Source organism: Osmerus mordax, chromosome 9 (assembly GCF_038355195.1).
Source record: "Osmerus mordax isolate fOsmMor3 chromosome 9, fOsmMor3.pri, whole genome shotgun sequence".
Classification (NCBI taxonomy): Eukaryota; Metazoa; Chordata; class Actinopteri; order Osmeriformes; family Osmeridae; genus Osmerus; species Osmerus mordax.
Window position 1 is genome coordinate 14,716,695 of NC_090058.1, and position 20,705 is coordinate 14,737,399.

Genomic DNA, 20,705 nt, shown 5'->3' on the forward strand with positions numbered 1-20,705 from the left:
GTTCTCCCAGTCGGGAACGGCATAGTAAATATTGAATTTGATTTCCTCTTTTCTTAGCCTTGTCCTTTGAATTTTTCATGCCGTTTTCTTGCATTTCGAAATGAAAAATTCAACAGCACGTGATGGATAAGAAGTCCGGAAATTGGGCCCCCAGCTATGCCCCCCTGTTGGCCCGTTTACGACATCAGCCCCAGCCTGTCCCGATAACTACTCTGGACCAACAGAACCCAAGAAGAAGCCTAGCGTATCTGTGTGTCTAAGAACTGCTTAAGCATCTGAACTTCCGGTGTCCGTCCGGGTAAGATCCATCTGAACATAGTGACACTCAGACGGCTGAGAGAGAGACCTGATCTGTTGGAGCCTGATGCAAGCGTCTCCTCAAAAGGATCTCCTCAGGAAGACCAGAGGGAACCGGGCCCAGTACGCCTGGCGTTGGTGACGTCAGTTAGGTTAGAAAGCCTGCCTTGGTGTCAGTGCCCATACTTCCTGAAAGCTTTTGAATTGGATATTTGATTAAGCCTGATGTGGAGTTAACAGCTTGACATCATTGCCACTTGGAGTCTATTCTCTGCAGCAAGCAAACAGGATTAGGGAAAAGCTCCATACAAGGCCAGGAAAAGCCCCTGCACCTGAACACTAGGCCTCCGTCCAGGAGAGGCGAATCTGCAGCAGCTGCAGGGATGTGACAGTGCTGACAATAGGGAAGCAAAACCACTGTCTTGTTTACTTGAGCCTGGACCTGAAACTACGTACGACAATATCAAGATGTTACTCTGTAAGCATCGCTGACAGAGCAGATCCCACGTCCGGCTGGATCAGAGGAAGTCTCCTCATCGCTTCGTGTGCCGCTCCAGGTGGTCGCCATGCGTCCCGCCCTCACAGTCTGGGGGCGGGACCTCCCAGTCTGGGGGCGGGACCTCCCAGTCTGGGGGTGGGACCTCACAGTCTGGGGGCGGGACCTCACAGTCTGGGGGCAGGACCTCACAGTCTGGGGGCGGGACCTCACAGTCTGGGGGCGGGACCTCACAGTCTGGGGGCCTACTTCCAACGCATCCGTCAGTCACAGACATCTGCAGTCACGCAGTAATAAACAGTAAAAGTGCTCTTTCGCAAACATATTACTTAGGAGAAAAGGTCAACTTTTCCGAAGCGTTTGACGCTCAAGTGAATTAAATAACAGCAGGGACTGACTGTGCAGTGCCGGCCGTGTGTGTACATGTGTGTGTACATGTGTGTGCGTGACTCACTTGGATTACAGGTTGGTTGTTTTTCATATTTGATCCTCTATATTTAGGTTTGGTCGAGAAAACAAAGCCTTAATCATGTCACTCTCCAACAAATATAACACAATCCCATGGTTTTCAGTTATTGGTAGTGATATAACGTTCCACAATAGAACACTTATTATTAAAGTGGATTAGTGAGGATTGTCGTTGAGAGTTCTTTCAACCAAACGTCATGAACAATGAAATCACCCTTGAGGTGTACCGTGACATGTTGAACCTGTGTCTGCAACATAATCCTCAGATACAGCAGGCTACACTAATCTGCTCTGCACCATGACAAATCAAATTGTACCTTAGGATGGATAGACATAGTTTCAGATGTTGGATTTGCCTTTAAGGTTGGGTTATAAACTTTCTTATTGCAAAGCAAGAAACACAAGGTAATACTATTTACTTACTTAACTACACCAGTAAATCTCCCCCAATGCCATGCCAAGGAGAGGCAATAACAGCAGAGACTGATTGTATGTTCAGAAACATCTAGAAATGCAGTGTGTGGGGTTGTTTGCTCAACAAATCACCATGGAAAACCTCATAACCAATGAGGATGAAATGAGTGCTTTGAATAAATCCATTTCTCAGAGGTGCATTGACGGACGTACAAAAAAAAGTCAATGAAAAGCAGAAGTGCAGGCAGGGGTTGAGACACGCATGCAGAGTGCTGTAGGCAGCGCCCACGCCATCATTCTTTAACCTTTACAGAGGACAGGTACACCGCTCAGCTTTCCACCGGTAACAAATGTTGTTATTATATCAGTTTTTTTCTGTCTCTTGATAAATAACAAAAGAGAAAAGAATCAACCATTATTCTTTTATTATAGTATTATAGGTAGTCCCATTCTTACAGTGAAGTGACGCCACACGCACTAATGCACAACTCTGCTACCTAGTGGTGAATAGACTCCATGGCTGTTGGACACTCGGCCAACCCAGACTCACAGTGGGTCTAAAATGTCTTCTGTGCACAAAGAACCACAACATCTGATGTTATTGAACATCCTTTAAAAAAAACAAAAGAAAAAAAGCTCTCTGCAACCAACTGATCCCTCATTGGCCACAATTCATTACCAGCAAGGTTGCTCCACTTCACACAGACACAGGAAGAGCCCTCCCCCAGCGGGGGTCCTCGTGGCGGCTGTCTGAAGTGGGCCAGCGTGCTCCGCTCCTGCCGGTCTTATGAGGCAGGCTGGGGGCGGGCGCGCTCCGGACGTCAAGCTTGCCGGCTCTGCCTGGCTCTCTGCTGCTCCTGGTACTCCCTGGAGTCCTCCCAGGGACGAGGACCACGGATGTTCTTCCACTCCTCCAAGTTAAGAGCTTTCATCTTCTGAAAGGTTAGACATGGAACCAGCATTGACCATGAGAACAAGACTACGAACCAGATTTGACCAAGAGAACAAGGCTAAAATTGCTGTATAGTACAGACACAGCACAGGCCATGATTAGCCCACGCTCCTGCTGTAAAACCACCATCTATACTTCACACTCCTTTCTCCTCATCCATTGCTCTCTCTCTTCTCTCCTTTACCTCTCCCTCCACCTCTTTTTTCCCCAATCCTCTCTCTCCCCATCTCTCCCTCCTACTCCTCTCTCCCCCATCTCTCCCTCCTCCTCTCCTCTGTTGTACCTCGTACTCCTCCTCCAGAATGACAGACTGCCTCTGGGTGTTCACTTTAGCCTCCAGTGAAGGGTCCAGCTGGGAAGGAGAGAACAGAGGCCAGTTATAACACACACACAGACTCACACACAGACACACACATACAGGCAGACTCTCACACACACAGACACAGACTCACACAAGGACAAAGACACACAAGGACACACACAGGGTAGACTACAGTATAAGGATCACACAGACCTTATCTTATGTAAGAAGGGGTGAGGAGGCTGGTTAGAGAATGAGAGGGCCCACCATAGCGCCTCATGAATGATTTCTGTCATGTATAAATTTTTAGCATCTTCATAAGAAAGACTTAGCTGGCTAGTCAGACCCATAATCTGTCATGGCAGGGATAAGCAGCCCACCTCTCACCAGCCTAGCAAAACGCACTGCCTACAGAGGCCAGACACTTGCCCTGTTAGTCCTCTGTAAATTATTCTGGTTGATATAGGCCAGACAGTATCAAAACAGGTTGGGAAGTACAGGAGCATATTAGGTAAGAGAGTAAAGCAACATTTTCATGGAGAAATCAGAGCGGTTTGACAGAAGCGTGACATTTCCTCCCCCAAAGACCCTGGGAGTGTCGTATCTTCAGAGTGAAGTGAGTCTGGGCAGGGACCCCCAGAGCACACAGCAGGATGCAGGCCAGCAGGGTGCAGGCCAGCAGGCAGCTAGGTGGCTGGGGAGGGCTGAGTTTAAACACGACCCAAATTCACTGCCGGACTAGGTCCGCCTCACAGTCCCTCAAATATATGCTCCGTCAAGCCGATAGCAAACCCACATTTTGTCTGAAGTAACAAGAACCTTGTCAGAGTGGCCATAGGGAGCCAGTCCAGTGTGGGGAGGACAGGAGCCAGGACCCTGGGCTGAGACCTTCACAGAACCCCGAGCAAGACCTCATCCTCATCTAGGGGCTAGACTGAATCACGGAGGACCAATTGGAACTGGGTCATGTAGTGACTCAGTCCTCAGATAGCGACTTGAAAGAGCGGAGTGGGTCAATCGCAGAGGGGAACAAAATGAATGTGCTTAGATAATAGTCAAGCAGGGAGCAGAGGGAATTGTTTTCATAACATGGACACGCCTCAATGGCTGTTTAGTCCTTGCCTGCGTGATTTATCCAACCAAACACAACACACAAACAAGCACATTAAGAAACTTTTGTGTTAGACACTCACACTGAGCCGCACACACACACACTCACCACACACACGCACCCATCGCAAACAAACAAACACACACACACACTAAGGAAGCTGTGTCTAAATTATGAGGTTAAGAGGGAGAATGTGGAGCATGGGGAGGGGGCAGCTGCCCTGACCAGACAAGGCACAGGGCCCGGGGAAAGATGGCCCCCGCGCTCCACTGCCAGCTCATACTGACAGTAATAAGAAGAGAAGTCCAGCCATCTGGCACCCACCCAGATGACATGCATGGGCATTTGTCACGGTAAGATTGCACAGAACAGTGACTTCCCGGCCTTCTTCTGAAGAAAACTTGTCAAACTAGGGTGCAAGGCTATAGCAAAGGTAAACCTATAGCCTAACGATCTTCCTATCTTACACTGATAACATGTCTACCATGGGCACAGTTACCACCACGACAGAGAAGCTAAGAAAAGGGCAGAGCGTTGCAGTAATATTGACATTATAACAGAAGTAGGCCAGTAGTACCATGAGATAACACTGTAGCCCTGTATGACTATTGCGTTTATTGTGTACAGTTGATTTGAGTTATACGTGAGTTGAGGCAAGCCCTACGGCTGCTGTTGTGCATCTGTGCTATTTATAAAAAGGATTTCCCCGCACCTTGAATCGTGACTGATCTACTGGTGCAGTTCCTTATTTTACCACTACAGGGAGCAATGGTGCACTTAATAAATCATCAGGTTGATCCCTGTGGAAAAGTCTCTCAAAATATTTTAAAACGACCCGGAATGTGGTATTGATATCGTTCACTTTACCTTCTTCCTTATCTTCTGGGCATCATACCGGATCTGTGTAAACTCCTTGAGTCCGAAAGAACCTCCAACTATAAGCAACTTGAAGACAGAATGCATAGACCTGCGTTTACTTTCCTAAAGAAATTGAGAGACTGTAACATAAATACTCTGTAAATGGTAACTATCTATTGCTGAAGCCATAGAACATACTGAAGCTACCTGCTAACTATGTAGCGGTCAGCTAACGCAATAATACAAAACAAAACTGGGATGGTGTACTGTATATTACATTAACCTAACAAATTACTTACGAGCATCGGAACACCATATCTGACGGTCTTGTTTTTTTTAAGTGCCTTTAAGGTAAACATGTTGCTTTAGCCAACCTGACATTCTACAACATCAATGTTATGTGGTTTACTAGCTAACCTTCTGACGCTTAAATTCTACGTCAATAGTAAGACTTCCGAGCTTTCAGCAATCCTTCAAAATAAAAGTGCGGATGATGTGTGAAAAAATGTGGACTGCACTATACTGTCTCAAATACAGAACAGTTTTTCCTCAAAAATGAGACTGAGAACATTGAATGTTAGTTTACGTATTTCATGTGTGTTTCATGTGTGTATAACTCTACCTTATGGGGCATGGTCTTTTGACAGCGTTTCCATTATAACTGCAGACCACGCCACTGACCAAAGGCTTATGTTATGTGAGTGCATAGTTTGGGATTCATATAGCTGAGGTTGTTGATAGCCAACACAGTAAGTTAGAGGAACAAGTATTGCAATTTTCTTTATTTCAATTTTTGTTGAATTTTTTTTCATACGGGTGAAGAAAAATACCTTTTAGTTCTGTATAATAAAATATGTTAACTTTATTCATTTTATGAAGAAAACAATGACAACAAGAAAATACAACAGAAAACATTTCTCTCCCTCTTTGTAAACCTGGAGGGTTGCTGCATTGCATGATAAAGCAAAAACAACAGACACAAAAAGTGAGGGGCGGAAGGAGGGCTGGAGGGGGGTGGAGGAACGAGGGAGCGCACAGAGGAGTATGACAGAACAGAAAAGATAAGGCCGGGGACGTACAAAAATGGTTTCAGCGCTGAGAGGGGGGGGGGGGGGGAGGATCTGCGGTGTTCAGAGCAGGTTGGCTGGCGGTGCCCAGGTCAGGGGTCAGAGCAGGGCCTCAGAGGTCACTCTCTCCATACAGTGCTGTGGAGAAGGACATGTAGTCCAGGGCTCCGGGGATGGCGTCCGGTCCGGTGTAGGGCGCCATGCGGGCGATGCAGTACTCCGCCTGGTCAGGAGGCAGCTCCCTACGCAGCTCGTCAGCCAGGATGTAGCTCTGGAAACAGGAAGTGATGTGATGGTGAGGACAGAGAAAGTGATACGAATTTGCCATAGCTTTGTGCTTGATATGCTTGATATGTGCATGTTAACTTTTGAGGTTCGACCGACCGTGAGCTGTGGCGCTGATAGTCGCAGCTAAAAATAAGCTTACAGCCCCATACACCATAGTTCAATTACACTGTGTGTTTTAAGGTATTCTGTATCAGATTTCACGTTAGGTTTTTCTTTCTTATCAAACAATCATGATCAAACGAGTAGGTGTTGAAGAACATTAATTTGCATTTCGCAAACACTTTCATCCAAAGCAACGTTCACCAGTGAACTGTTCCCATTCTTAACATACCCTGTCAGTCTGAAGTTGTGCCTTAACAGCTTATAATAATTTGCTGAAGAAAGAATTTCCTATAGCATATCATATGAAATGTTATGATCCAACGAGATCTGGAGAGTCCACAGGAACGAGAAGCTTCCTGGGAGCTTACCTTGTCCCCTGCCAGGACCTTGAAGGAGGCCATGACCTGGTCGGCAGTGTCTGTGTCGGCAGTCTCTCTGGACATGAAGTCGATGAAGGCCTGGAAAGAGATGAGGCCCAGTCGGTTGGGGTCCACGATGCTCATGATGCGAGAGAACTCTGCCTCGCCCTGTAGGTGACACACACACACAAACACACATGGGACCGTGAAACTCCCGTCACCATGGAAACTATCGCTAAAGCAACCAGAGAACCCACACTGCAACTATACAGCGCAGATCTGAATCTAGAAAACATGCAGCCTTTAATGTGTTCTTTATTAATAACCAGATCAGAGAACACCCTTTGTATTAACTGTCTGTTCCCGGGTTCCACACACCGTTTTCAATTAACATTATATTTAACATCACATAAAGTTTCATTACACATTCTTTATTATACATTCATTTCTAGTTTCTTCACACAGTTAGACACCATTGTTCTTTGAGTGTTCACAGGATCTAAGATCTCCATGAGCCCTCAGTAACAGACTGGCCAGTGACTGGTGATAGCGCTGGAGAGGTGCATATCTAGGTTTTACCAGGTGGTAACCCATGGAGATAAGGCAGGTTTTGAAGTCTTCGGCCTCCATCATTCCTGTTCTCTTCTATATGGATCAGCAACCAAGACATGGAGGCACGCAGGATGGAGGGAGAGGAGGAGATGAGAGAGGATGAGGGAGAGGAGGAGGGGAGAAAGAGGGAGAGGAGGAGAGAGAGGATGAGGGAGAGGAGGTTGAAGAGGGGGAGGAGAGAGAGGAGGAGGTGGAAGAGGAGGAGGTAGGGAGAAGAGAATAAGAGGGAGGTATAAAGAGGGAGAGGTAGAGAAGGAGGAGAGAGACAGGAGCAGGGATATAGAGGATGGAGGTATGGAAAAAAGTACGGAACAAAAAAAAAAAAGGAAGAAATAAACAGGGTTAACACTTTGCTCGCCGTGGCGTGAGGTCACTGTCAGTACCTGTGCATCGTTGGCGATATCGAAACCCAGGCTGATCAGGCAGGCCTTGAACTCCTCTGCACCCAGAGTGCCCGAGTGGTCCTGGGGGGTGGGGGTGTCCAGATGCGGGCCATGCAGCGCACGGGGGTGACAGTGAAGGAGGGGGGCAGTGAGGTGGGCAGGGAGCGTGGGTGGTTGGGGGGGAGTGTGTCATGCAAAGGGAGGGGGTAAGGAGGAAGGGAGGGAGGGAGGGAGAGAGGGAGGAGGCATGCAGGGGAGACAGAACAACAAAGAACACAGTGCATCGTCATTAGCACCTGGCAGGTGACAAGGTGGCAGCACTGCTGTGCTGGGACATTCAGAGGTGTTAATGTGCAGGTGGCAGGCAGAACACTGGGCAGTGAAGGGGTTAATCACACCTTCATGTGTAAATACAGCATTCACTGCCTTCACTGGATATTAATATCATACATACATTAACTTCACTGGTTATTATTATAATACATTAGCTTCACTGGACTTTAATTTAATACATTAGCTTCACTGGATATTAACATAAAACATTGGCTTGGTTGGACATGTATTAATCAGTGGTTGTTACTGTAAAACAAAGTTCACTGGACATTACTGTATAAAACACTAGATTACATTTCCCTTTTAGGAATTTTCCCTGAACCTAAAGACCCTTATGATCACGATCCCTATCATACGGTGAACCTAAAGACCCTTATGATCACGATCCCTATCATACGGTGAACCTAAAGACCCTTATGATCACGATCCCTATCATACGGTGAACCTAAAGACCCTTATGATCACGATCCCTATCATACGGTGTCAGCGAGAAACCTCCAGGGCTTCACGTCTTTCAGCCATGATTAAACGCTACCTCCGGAGTTAGCCCTTAGCAGCCCAGTAGAGACCTTCCAGTTCAGCTACATCCTTCATTTCCACAGTGCTGCTCCCATTGACTGATCTTTTGATGAACCATGAGCAGAGCTGTGGGTGGATGTCTGACGTGGAGGCTCTCTCCAAGAGGAGAGACAGAGAGGGGGAGGAGTGAAAGAGTTAAGGCTTAATAACACTCATCCATAATTGGTGGTGTTCCCGACACTCTGGGGCCTAGTTGTATACTCTACTCTCCTTGTGGCTGGGGGAGCTGAGGGCAGAAGTTAGCTACCACAGCAGGAGACATTTGAGTTCTGCTCCTTTTGAAGGAATATATATGCCTTTGCTAATCTAAGTAAATGTATTAAAGTACATTTCAATCTAGAAACAACCATATTGTAAATGTCTTTTCTTTTTGATTTTCTGCACAACTGTTCATTCCTCTGAATGAGCTCTTTAATTCAAGTGTTGTGTGTTACAGAAAAACATACTGTAAACAAGCCACACTCCATGGTTAAGTTCGGGGTTGCACCTATGGTTAAACACTCCAGGGTCAGTATTAAACAGTCAAGCACAACCTCCAGATACTTGTTCTCACCTCAACCACCTTGCTTTGCTGCTGGTCCCTACAGGTGTAAAAAACACACTTGTGGATGTCTGTATCCGTGTCAAAAATGAGCCTCTTTCGCACCTACTGTGTAGACATGAGTGACACTGTCTATCTCTCCTCTCCTCCTAACCCTCAAGGTGCCCCCACTCCCGTCTCATTTCCCCCCCCCCCCCCGCCCTTCCCAGGACACTCACCCTGTCGAAGTGGTTGAAGGAGGCTCGGAACTCGTTCATCTGCTCCTGGCTGATGCCCTTGGCGTCGCGGGTCAGGATCTGGTTCTCAATCTCGTTGATGGTGCGAGCGATGGTGGTCAGCAGCTGCTCCCAGCCCACGCGGATGTGCTGCGGCGGGAAACGGGGGATGAAAAACGTGAGAATGTTCCCCACACACACACACGCACACGCAAAATATACAAATAAACCAAATGGGGTTATGGAAAGTCAAGGTTTCTGTTGTTGACTGTTGTCGTCGCGGTCCTACCTCCATGGTGTAGTTGGTGTGCTTGTTGTCGAAGATGAGCGCCTCCTGGATCAATTGGTGGTCTCCCTCCAGCTGGTCGATCTTTGGCTTGTAGTTGATGATGCTCTTCTCGTACTGACGGAGGTGAGACAGCTGGTCCTCCAGGGTCCCGTGCATCTCGATGGAGATGTGGCCGATCTCCTTCAGAGACACACAGAGGGGGGGGGGGGGGGAGTTAGGGGTTATGGGGACGGAAGGAAGGAAAGGACTGGTTGGAGACCCACAGAGGGCGCTGGGTGGTTCTATGTTTGGAAGGTAGGTAGGAAGCCTGGCATGAGAAGGACCAGAGGAGTAGTCTACATGACAAGTGTGAGACAACACATGCCCACAAGGAGGGGGGAGGCATTCAACTAAACTACACCAAACAGAGGGTGCCATTTGACAGCTGGATGAGTCCCTGCTTGCAGTGTACATTGCTAGGGTTGCTAGGGTACACTTCAAGGCTTCCAGTTTGAAGGGTCCCAATTGATAATCAAACGAAAGAAGCCCAGAATTCCTTGTGGAGCCCTTGACTGCTACGACCCTGTGGGCTCAGAGGAACCCGGGACATCCACAGTCATCAACTAACCTCCATCTTGGTCTGGATCCAGGGTCCGATGACGTTGGCCTGGTTGGCGAACTGTCTGCGCAGCCGCTCGTTGTTCTGCTGGCGAGCGTGCTCCTCGATCAGGGCCTGGTCTCTCTGAGGAACCAGCTGTCTGACCTGCGGAGGGGACGGAGAAGTCAACAACATACGAAAAAGGTGTCAAGTTTACAGATAATCACCTCAGAAATGTTACGTTTACAATTTGACGTCTCATCAATGTTTATAGTGAACCCGCAAAGAAATGGGAGGGTACAATGTGAAGTTTCCAGTGAATCACTTCAGAGTTGGTCATAATCTGAAGTTTACAATGTCAAGTTTACAATAATTTGGCTACTCTAAGTATTTTACTGAGGTAAAAGAGTCTGGTAGAAGACTAAAATGTAAACGTGAAGCCATGTATTTTGGGAAGTAGAGCGTAAGAGCCAGGGCCCTGCAGAATACAGCATGAATACATCATTGAGTCAGCTCAAAAATGTGAGGTGTACAATATGAACTTTACAATAAATTAATGGATTTTAAGTCCTTTAAGAGGTGAAAGCATCTGCTATTTATAGTGTGATGTGGTCGTGGAGTTTACCTTGTCCCACTTGGTGTTGATCTCCTGGGGGTTGATGGCGGTGTAGGGGTTGGTGCCAGACATGTTCACATGGTAGGTCTGGACGATCTTAGCAATCTCGTTGTGGATCCCCAGGATAGCCTGTCTCTCCTTGTCTGCCTCGGGCAGAGTGGCTTTGAACTGTTCATGGGCAGTGCTCAGCCCCTGAAACACACACATGTGCAAACACAGACAGTCAGAACACACACGAGCATCAAAACACACACACACACACATCAAAGCCCCGTCTCTGGTGCAAACCTGGATCTCCTCGATGGTGTGGACGATGAAGGTGTCCTGCAGGTCCTCCATGGCGCCCTCCATCCAGTTGTTGAACGGCGCAGCTCGCTTGGCAAACTCCAGGTACAGCTGATCGATCGTCTCCAGCAGCTTCTCGGTTCGCTGTTTCACAGGAGGGCAAGAGAGCAGGGCATTGTGGGTAGGGCCCACCGCATCACGACTGGACCACAAAGAATCAAGGATACGTTTGAAATGCGACTCGCTAAATAATAATGTCGAGGATGCAAAGGGAGTCAGGTGGCTGAGCGGTGAGGGAATCGGGCGGTGAGGGAATCGGGCTAGTAATCCGAAGGTTGCCAGTTCGATTCCCGGTCATGCAAACTGACGTTGTGTCCTTGGGCAAGGCACTTCACCCTACTTGCCTCGGGGGAATGTCCCTGTACTTACTGTAAGTCGCTCTGGATAAGAGCGTCTGCTAAATGACTAAATGTAATGTAATGTAAATGCAAAGTGCCTCCCTCAGAACCACGCCATAGCCCCGGCCTCGCCTCAGCCCTCTCCCCACCTCACACCTCACCCACCCCCCCTCTTCCCGCTCACCTGGAGAGCCTCGCTGCGTTTCTGGGTCAGCGTTCCCAGAGCGTCCCACTGGTCGCAGATGGACTGGCAGCGGGCATTCACACTGGGGGAGTCGTAGTAGTCCAGCTCACTGGGGCACAGAGAGGAGCACAGGGCTGGTTAGTCTAACCCTGACCCTTGACCCCGACCGTGATGTTAAACCTAAGCCCGATACCAAACTTGTCCCTAACCCCCCCCCCCCCCCCCAAAAAAATGCATTCACAGAACCATGTCCCCATTCCTGGCCGCCCCCCCCCCCCCCCCCCCCGGTCCGGTCCCCAGAATGACCTTAGACCTACTTCAACTCCTGCGCGATGGCGGCGATCTGCTCCACGCGGTCCTGGTGGGCAGCCAGGTCGCTCTCAAACGCCTCGTGCTTCTTCAGCAGCGCCTTGATCTCCGACAGAGAGGCCATCTCATAGTCGCGCTGCTGCAGCATCTCTTCCTTGCCTGCGGGGGGCAACAGAGAGTTACACTGCAGGGTTACTGCAGCACTCCTACAAGTGAACGAGCAGTCAGAAGTTAATGAGAGGCTGAGTCCCAATACTCCATGCTATTTATGATGCCAGAAAAATATTATGTGCCAACACATATTTCAATACGCCAGAAATACCAGGATGTCCTCCTACATCCAGTAGCATTTTGCAGTATGTGAGTCAGCATGCTTTTCTGGCTATTGACCCACAACCCAACCTCTCTATGCTAAGTTTCAGCTTTTACCTTCAGGATCTCGGTTCAGATTCCCCTCTGTTGGGAGTGACAGGTACAGACATCCTTTCATTCCCACTTCTATATGTCTGTTAAAGGGGGACTGTTGTGGGCTGTTTTGCTGTGTTTTGTATTCTGTTTGTATGCTGGTCTTGCTACAGAACCAATTGCTCATTGGGAACATACATAAAAAAATTAACGATAATAAACCCTTTGAGTAGTGGAAGAGGTGTCAACCGCACACACAGCAGACAGCCGATACGAACCTCTCCAGTTTAAGGTGTGGTGACATACAGTAGCACACCCAATTATATGCATACTGCATGCAAAGGTATGTACCTAGTGAAAAGTGAAAGTCTGCCATTTGGGACACAATGTGTAAGGACTGCTGGTGTCTGACGAGGTGACAAGGTGTGCTCACCTGTGGTCCAGGCTTCGTGGATAGCTGCTTTCTGGCGGAACTTCTCGGCCAGGTGGTCCAGTCTCTCCAGCCTGCGGATCTCGTTGAGGAGCCACTCCTCGTAGCCCTTCTCTGCCCCTTCCAGGCCTCCCCAAGCATTGGAGATGTCCTGGAAGCAGAAACACAGGGGCAGTAGAATCAAATACTAGGACCGAACATAAGTGCCAACCTCCAGTACCAAGTGTGTTCTACTGGTACATGAGTTGGCTGTGGTGTGCTATGGTGTGCTGTTTCGCTGTGCTGTCCTGGGTGTGCCACGTTGTATTGTGCAGTGCTCCACTGTGTGCTGTTGTGTTTAGCTGTGCAATTCAACGTTGTGCACGGCTGTACTAGGCTGTGCTATGTTGTGCTTTGCTGTGCAGTTCTGCAACGGGACCTACCGAGACCATCTTGCCCTCGGAGGGCATGAACGCGGGCCTGTTGCTCAGCCTCAGCTTGGTCTGCAGGGTGTTGAAGTTGATCTCCAGCTGGCACTTCTCCTGCACCTTGGGGGGCTTGTGGAGGCGGCGGTAGTCCCGGAAATCCTCCAGCTTCTGCTGCATGGCCTGCATGGTGTTCTCCGGAACACGGTTCTCCAGCCAGGGGATGGTCCTGCGGATCCACTCCAACAGCTGGGGGGGGGGGGGGGGGGGGGGGGTAAGAAGGGACAGGAAGAGAGGGAGAACCACAGATGGAGAAGGAGAGGAAGGGGGACACACCAAAAGGTTGGAGGTGGTGGGAGAAGGAGAGGAAGAGAGGAGGGTCAGAGTTGGGGGGAGGGAGGAGAGAGGGGAACGAAGAAAGGAGGACAGGAAGGGGTCGCCAGAAATGGAAGGAGGGATGAGAAGAGGAAGAGAGGAGGTAGGAAAGAGAAGTAGGACAAGGAAAGGATGGAAGGAGAAACCAGAGAGGGAGGAGGAGGAGAGGGTGGGAGAACACGTGCAGGTATAAGGGGAAGTTACAAGGACAACCAGTACAGAGAAATGGGGTCAACGCAAAGACAAAGAAAATGATTAAATAGTTCGAACATTTTCAGGGGAAGTACAACTCTACCAATTCATCAGATTTAGCTACAAATTGATATCTAAAATGTGATTGATCGTCTCTATTGATCGCCTGTTTAGTTTAGCATCCCTGAACTGCACTGAGCAATCCCCGGGATGGGATGAGAGGGGAGCAGGGAGGTGAGAGGGAGAGAGAGTGCATGGAGAGAGGGGTAGAGAGGAGGGGGAACAGAGGGGTGCGCTCACATCACTGGCCAGCTTCTCGTAGTCCTCCATCAGCTGCTCATTCTCCTGGTTCACTGCCAGCACCTTGCAGATCCTGTTAGCTGCCGTTTCTGCCTGGTGGGGGAAGAAGCAGCGTTAGCCTAGCATAGGTATCCTAGTATGCTATAGTACCAGGGTTGGCCTAGCATAGTTATCCTACCAGTGTTGGCCTAACATAGTTATCCTACCAGGGTTGGCCTAGCATAGTTATCCTACCACAGTTGGCGTAGCATAGTTATCCTAGGATTCTATAGTTATCCTATCAGGATTGACCTGCATAGTTATCCTACCAGAGTTGGCCTAGCATAGTTATCCTACCAGAGTTGGCCCAGTAGTTATCCTAGTAGGATATAGCTATCCTACCACAGTTGGCCTAGCATAGTTATCCTATCAGAGTAGGCCTAGAATAGTTAGCCCACAAGAGTTGGCCAACCAGAATTGGCCTATAAGATTTAGCCTAGCAGAGTTAACCTTCTTTGTTAGCCTACTAGTTAGCCTATCATAGTTATCCTCTCAGAGCTGGCCAAATAGTTTGCTTATCAGAATTTGCCTAGCAGTCTCATAGGAAGGTTTATTGATGGGAGAAGCTCTGTCTGTGGGCTGGAACTCAATCCAGACTGACCTCAGCACAGGACAACTGTCTATTTTAGTGTACTGTCGTGGTGAGTTTGTGTTCAGAGAGGTAGAGGACATCTTAAATACACGACTTCCTGTCGTTCTCTATCTGGGATGGCCCAGGAGGCCTTGGACCCCTGAGGTACTTAACGTGTGTCTGTGTGTGTGGGCATGTATGTGTGTGTGTGTCCTGGGGCACCTTCCTCTCTTCATGGTTGTCTTTTTATAGCCCTTCGATGTGTGTGCATGTGTCCTCCACCTACATTCCCAGTCCCGAGGGAGCGGAGTGTTCAGCCCCTGCCAGAGAGAGAGGCCTAAGGGAGGTCAGAGCCGACCCAGCACACCTCTGTCTGTCTCCTTTACTGAACTGGCACGGCGTGTCACACACCATCCTTTCGGTAAGACAGTATTGTCCTCTACACAAGTATGTGTGGGGTGCGAGTGTGAAATAGAAAAAGCAGAAATAGAATCTGAACAGCAGTAGGTGTTTCTGTGCGAAAGGGAGGTATTTTTAGCCAGAAAGACAAAGCTTGCGGACAACAGAAGATTTGAGCATTTGTATTTGTAAGAGAACATGCGCTGACAGAAGATTTGAGCGTGTGTTTGTAAGATGCACACGCCTTCCCACTACACAGAGAGAAGACATCAGAGATCAGACAGGAAATGACGACCAGTTGAAAGATAGTGAAACCAGGCATGTTATCTCTAAAAGGAGTCATTATAATATTTTATCCACTTAGCAGACGCTTTCATCCAAAGTGACAAACGGGTGGATTTGAACCCGGAACCTCTTGACCTGCAGGCAAGTGTAAAGAGTTATATCCATCTCCAATCTAACCTCCCCTCATCAAAGGGTACTAGTGGAGTGATGGAATGTTTGCGCTTCACATCCAGGGGGAGTCTGTTGTCTTGCTGAGGTGTCCTGCCATCACTCACAGTGATGCTGTTCCTCATGCAGACAGGTTTGGCTTCCTTTGTTAGGGATGGGGGAAAGGGGGTGTCAGTGTGTGTGTGTGTGTGTGTATAAAGGTTACTGGCCACCCCTGTCAGCCAGGAGCTTCCACAGTCTCTGCACCAGGACTTGTCTACTTGATAATGTGTTCAATGAGCAGACGTTCCAAAACCCGACCTTCCAAAACGACGTACAGAGGAGGATTCGAACCTGCGACTTCTGCAGTCAAATGCTCTCGCCACCGGGATATACCTATCCCTTGCTTCCTGTTTGAGTAAGTCTTGCCACCCTCGCCAACCTGGTAGGAAGGCAGTACGAACCATGAGCAGCATCTCTCCTCAGGAGGTCCTAACCCCATTATCAGAAGCGGATCCTGATAAGGACTTAGCGCAGGAGACTTAAAGGATGTGTGCTAGAAGATGAGCACTAGGTAGCCCCCATTATTTGGGATGGCGTCTGTGGAGGCCTAATCTGGCTGTCAAGGTCTGTCTCTTCTTCAGGCTGAACGGACATGGAGGCCATGCAGGGCACGGTACACCCAACCTCATGTCCTTAGGCCATGATCCTTCACAAAGGAAAAGATAAGACCATGTTTGATTTATAACAGTGCGAGTGTGAGTTTGTGTACGTGAGAAGGTGTGAGTCACAGGTAATGGGATTGAAGAGGCTAATCTGGACCACGCAGTCACATCTTCATGTCATGGAGCCCCGAGGTTACAGGGTCAAACTGCTCGCTGTCTGGCACGACATCACGACCAGATCTGTGAGTAGACCAGACGGTATGGGAGGATGAGGGTTGGTCAGGATGGCACTATGGGAGGACTGGAGGGTGAGGAAGAGGTGGTTGAGGAGAGGTGGAGGGTTGTTCAGGACTGTGGGAGGGCTGGGGCAGAGCTCACCTTCTGCTTGCCTGAGAATGCGTGGTAGTAACACGACACATAGGTCATGATGGCCTTCTCGTCTGGCCTCAAGGTGCTAATGATATCTGCCCAGGAAACAGAGGGAGGGAGAGGAAGAAAAAGAAGGAGGAAAGCAGAGTAAAGGAGTGCAGAGACGAATAAGGACAGTAGAGGGCGAAATCACCAGGGAGGCGACAATGGGCACAAGCCGTCTGCAGTCTGAGGAGGCTGGTCTCACAACACCAACAGTGTCACTACGGTTGGAGAAGCTGGGACAACAGTCATCCAGCAGCTTTAGAAAACAGTGCAAACTTAAATGCGCGTCAAACGCTGTGCACCAGTCTAAGGAGGTGTGTGGGGGGAGGAAGGGGGGATATCTGTTTCTTGCAGCCTGATTTCAGTTTTTCCCACACATCCTATAAAACAAACGTGTTTCTGCTTCCTCTTCTAAGCTGATAAACAGAGGCATTTTTTCTGCTTAAATGCAGCTGCTTGGCCATGCGCTCCTTGATTCTGTTATTGCAATCAGAGGAGACCTTATATAACCAGGCTCACTCTGTCTCAGCTGTCGAACAGGAAATGGAGGACTGTCTCAAGCTCCACTTCCTGTTCTGCCCTACATCTCAAATGTGGCTGTCAAGTCAGGAGTCAAACATCCTACATCCACCCCAGAAACTTTAGCTGTCACTTTAAAACCCTGCTTGTTAAGCAACAGGAAAACACCACCCACTCCAAACCGCTGAACTTCAATGAAAATACGAGTGCAGTGCTTCTGGTCGCGCATGTCTCCTTCAGTAGTTTCTCTCGTGTTTCAGCAGGGGTTTGTGGAGGCTGGGAGGAACACACAGCCCTCAGAGCACTGCTGTCTGCTCGTGTGGAGCTGTGTGTGATGAATGTCTTTCTCCTCAGCCCTTGGCTCTTCCTGCATTGCTCTTTATCCCAGCCCATAATATCACATTCCCGTCTCTCTTAGCAACAAGACTTGCTAAGAGCAGACTACTGCGCCAGTCGGTACATACAAGGAGTAAATAGTGTTTTGGGATTGGGCGGGGTGAGGCGGGGCAGGATGGGGCAGGGTCAGACGGGAGACTTTTGCTTGTGCCCATTGTCAAAACAGCAGCGCGTTTTCCCATCATGCAGTTGGTGGCGTGAACCATGCGGACAGAGTAGGAGAGTGCCCCCTGGGGACGAGACTGGGCACTGCAGAGAGAGAAGAGTGTCGTTAGCAGACAGAGGAAGTGGAGCGAGGGAGGAGTAAGGGGGAGAGCATTGCATCCTGGGATACCTTCTGGGCGCCAGAGAAGGCGTGGTAGAAGCTAGAGACGTAGGTCATGATGGCCTTCTCATCCGGGCGGGCTGTGCCCACGATGTCTGGAAGGAGAGGGGGGGGGGGGGAGGGGGGGTTAAACACATGGCAGGAAGGAGGGCCTGAAGGTGACACTCTCCAGGGTGCATTCATTCATAAGGGTCCGTCAGCATTGAAAAGCTGAATGGGGTTGATGCAAAACACACACCCACAATACAGCCACATATACAGCCACACATACATACTTCCAAAACTCCATTTTTATACACATATAACCAGTTTCAAACGGCTCCTGGAAGGACGGATCCTGAAAAAGAGGAGTCTGAAAGAGAGAACTGGTGTCCCAGCTCCCATCGGCCTGTCCAGGGAAGAACAGAGAGCATCTCTCACACGGAGCCCTCGACAGCCCACAGACGGCACCAGCACCTGCAAGTCAGATTCAAACACAGACACCGCCTCCAGAACCCAGACGGAAGGTTGCCCCCCCTGCCCCCCCCCCGCCCCCCGCCTTTCCCCTCACCCTCTCCCACCCCTCGCTCACCCTCAGCGTCCAGCATCTTGGGGATGTCCAGGTACTTCTCCGCCACGTCGAAGGCCGTGTTCAGGTTGGTCATGGGGTCATCCTGCCAGAGGGAGAGGAGACAGGAAGTGTGTTATTGGATTACAAGGAAGTTCATCAGTGTTACAGTTCCAAGGTTAAGCGTCATTTAAGCAGCCTGTCCTGCTGTGATGAGGCAACATTACTGTAGGTCTGTAACATTCATTAGGTCTCTTTAATAATCTCTAGGTCCGCTCATCAGATCCCCTTATGTCTGTAACAGTTTTGAATCATATGTAACAGTCTGTAACAGTCTAATGGTCAGTAACAACTGGAGGAAGTAACAACTGGCACAACGCCCTGCTCTCTCACCTTGCGCAGTTTCCCGTAGTCAATGAGCTCTGGACGGTGTCTATGAATAAGAGCACAGAATCCCAGGCCATCTTTCCAGCTGAATAGAGGAGGGGGGGGGCAGAAGGAGGTAAAGACAGGGAGAGAGGGGGAAGAGGGTGGTGAAGGCAAAGAGGTAGAGAGGAATGGGAGACAATAAGAAGTAGTGAGGCGCCGTGTAAAGGGAGACAACAGAGAGGTCTCGTCCATGAATAAACAATGCCTTTGGTGGCAACTCGTTCTCTATCTAGCCTTCCAATCTCTCCTCGTGGGTTCACGGTGTTGCCATGGCAGATCTCTACACTACCGGGGGTTAACAGAGGTCAGAAGGGATCTCCAGGAGTGTAAAGCTACAGGGGGGTACACTAGGTCCTAGTCTTCATTGAGGGCAGCATCATGTTGTTATAGTGAGCGCTAACATGCACCACAGAACACATGGCTGATGGCTCCCAGTGTCTTGTGAAGAGGAAGCCAGATGGGACAACAATGGAGCCTCCACGGCGTACCTGAGCAGAGTGGTTAGAGGAGCAGAGGGGCTCACAAGGAGGTCATTGTTCTGTCAGCTCTTGATGACCCTTCATCTCCAGGCTGAAATCGATCTCTGTTATCATCTCCCACAAGTCCACAGATCAAAGGAGCTTCCCAGTGCCGGGAGTCCTTTCCCGTGGACAACCACAAGCCCTCTGTTCTTCTGACAGGACGAGAAACCTCCCTCCATCACTCTTTCTTCCTGCCTCAGCTTTCATCTTCACAGGCCTGCTCTTCTCCTTGTTTTTCAATTCAGTTATTCACTGCTGCAGCAATAGGGCCTGCTAGGTGACACACGACCACTGAATTCATGAGGACGAAATGCAAGACTGAGTTCCCCCGGAACGTTCCTCTCTGCTCCCACCTCCTCCTCTCTCACTCCGACAGTCTGGTATGTGTGACTGAGATGAGACTGTGGTTATAATGTCTGCTTTCTATTAACTCTGTCTGTTCCCAGACTGGCTCTGTTTTCTATTAGTGATGTCTTAGCTGACTGCTCTTATCATCTGCACTGTGTCAATGCCCAAGCCTCTATCTACAGCTATACATTCAAATGCGGTCATTTAGCTCTTTATATATTCTAATCGTATTCTCCCATAAAACGTTGTGGACTGAAGGCTTACCTGATGTGAAAGTTTTGAATGTTGACGTTCTTGTAGGGTGCAGTCTTTCTCTGGCACCATAACAGAAGGCCTTCTTTGGCAGATGTTTCTGTGGGAGGGGGGAGGTGTGAAAAACCTCAGTTAGCTGACCGAGTGAAAATCTAGCCATTTTACCTTGACGAACCAGACCATTTAAATGAATCATTTCCAGAAATCCTGGAGGGTGACTAAAGCAGCACACAGTATGAAATTGTTTGAATACTTCGAACACAACAATGCAAAGAAACCATGATTGTCATGTGTTGCGTTCACATGGAAACAAGAAGAGAAAAAACTGGCAGGATTGTCTCATCCTGTTTGGAGGTGTAAGAGGGTCACTCTCTACGCTACCTTCCACGGAGATGTCCTGGATGGCGAAGCGAAGGATTATGGTCCAGATCATCCCCAGCGTCATCTTGGCGTTGCCATCCACAATCTCTGCAGAAGAAAGGAAGCCATGTCAGCTCCCTCTAGCTAGCAGTATCAGCTAACAGGCTACAGCTATACACCTAGCTGCAGCTAACAGGCTACTTCTATAAACCCAGCCTCAGCTAACAGGTTACTGCTATACACCTAGCTGCAGCTAACAGGCTACTTCTATAAACCTAGCCTCAGCTGACAGGTTACTTCTATAAACCTAGCCTCAGCTAACAGGCTACTTCTATACACCTAGCCTCA

General features: G+C 49.0%; 2 protein-coding genes across 5 annotated transcripts in view; both read right to left on the reverse strand.

The window, feature by feature from the left end:
* Nucleotides 1-2,085: 2,085 nt before the first annotated feature.
* cox16 (cytochrome c oxidase assembly factor COX16) lies at nucleotides 2,086-5,354 on the reverse strand. Its single transcript, XM_067243834.1, has 4 exons — nucleotides 5,197-5,354; nucleotides 4,907-4,984; nucleotides 2,911-2,979; nucleotides 2,086-2,610 (listed from the first exon to the last, which is right to left on the reverse strand). The coding sequence occupies exons 1-4, from the start codon at nucleotides 5,254-5,256 to the stop codon at nucleotides 2,497-2,499; spliced, it is 321 nt and encodes a 106-aa protein (XP_067099935.1). The 5' UTR covers nucleotides 5,257-5,354; the 3' UTR covers nucleotides 2,086-2,496.
* A 338-nt stretch (nucleotides 5,355-5,692) lies between these two features.
* The window catches only part of actn1 (actinin, alpha 1), a 33,056-nt gene continuing 18,043 nt past the window's right edge, over nucleotides 5,693-20,705 (reverse strand). The window contains exons 4-22 of one of the 4 annotated variants that reach the window (XM_067242599.1): nucleotides 20,379-20,465; nucleotides 20,010-20,097; nucleotides 18,841-18,919; nucleotides 18,472-18,553; nucleotides 17,910-17,995; nucleotides 14,141-14,233; nucleotides 13,292-13,522; nucleotides 12,873-13,020; nucleotides 12,043-12,193; nucleotides 11,726-11,834; nucleotides 11,147-11,287; nucleotides 10,868-11,050; nucleotides 10,273-10,407; nucleotides 9,666-9,845; nucleotides 9,380-9,526; nucleotides 7,709-7,789; nucleotides 7,293-7,358; nucleotides 6,723-6,881; nucleotides 5,693-6,235 (exon numbers count right to left, since the gene is read on the reverse strand). In XM_067242599.1, the coding sequence (XP_067098700.1) occupies nucleotides 6,077-6,235; nucleotides 6,723-6,881; nucleotides 7,293-7,358; nucleotides 7,709-7,789; nucleotides 9,380-9,526; nucleotides 9,666-9,845; nucleotides 10,273-10,407; nucleotides 10,868-11,050; nucleotides 11,147-11,287; nucleotides 11,726-11,834; nucleotides 12,043-12,193; nucleotides 12,873-13,020; nucleotides 13,292-13,522; nucleotides 14,141-14,233; nucleotides 17,910-17,995; nucleotides 18,472-18,553; nucleotides 18,841-18,919; nucleotides 20,010-20,097; nucleotides 20,379-20,465 (2,405 nt within the window). In that variant the 3' untranslated portion in view covers nucleotides 5,693-6,076. Of the gene's footprint in view, nucleotides 6,236-6,722; nucleotides 6,882-7,292; nucleotides 7,359-7,708; nucleotides 7,790-9,379; nucleotides 9,527-9,665; nucleotides 9,846-10,272; nucleotides 10,408-10,867; nucleotides 11,051-11,146; nucleotides 11,288-11,725; nucleotides 11,835-12,042; nucleotides 12,194-12,872; nucleotides 13,021-13,291; nucleotides 13,523-14,140; nucleotides 14,234-16,624; nucleotides 16,711-17,909; nucleotides 17,996-18,471; nucleotides 18,554-18,840; nucleotides 18,920-20,009; nucleotides 20,098-20,378; nucleotides 20,466-20,705 lie in introns of all 4 variants that reach the window. The other 3 variants (XM_067242597.1, XM_067242600.1, XM_067242598.1) reach the window with 3 other exon arrangements.

What these genes read in the sequence shown, in the direction of transcription:
- cox16 (XM_067243834.1), bottom strand. Translation starts at nt 5,256, where the DNA reads ATGTTTACCTTAAAGGCACTTAAAAAAAACAAGACCGTCAGATATGGT. An exon ending in CCCAGAAGATAAGGAAGAAG is followed by an intron (nt 2,980 to 4,906) that starts GTAAAGTGAACG and finishes TCTCCTTCCCAG; the next exon opens with CTGGACCCTTCACTGGAGGC. An exon ending in TTCTGGAGGAGGAGTACGAG is followed by an intron (nt 2,611 to 2,910) that starts GTACAACAGAGG and finishes CTAACCTTTCAG; the next exon opens with AAGATGAAAGCTCTTAACTT.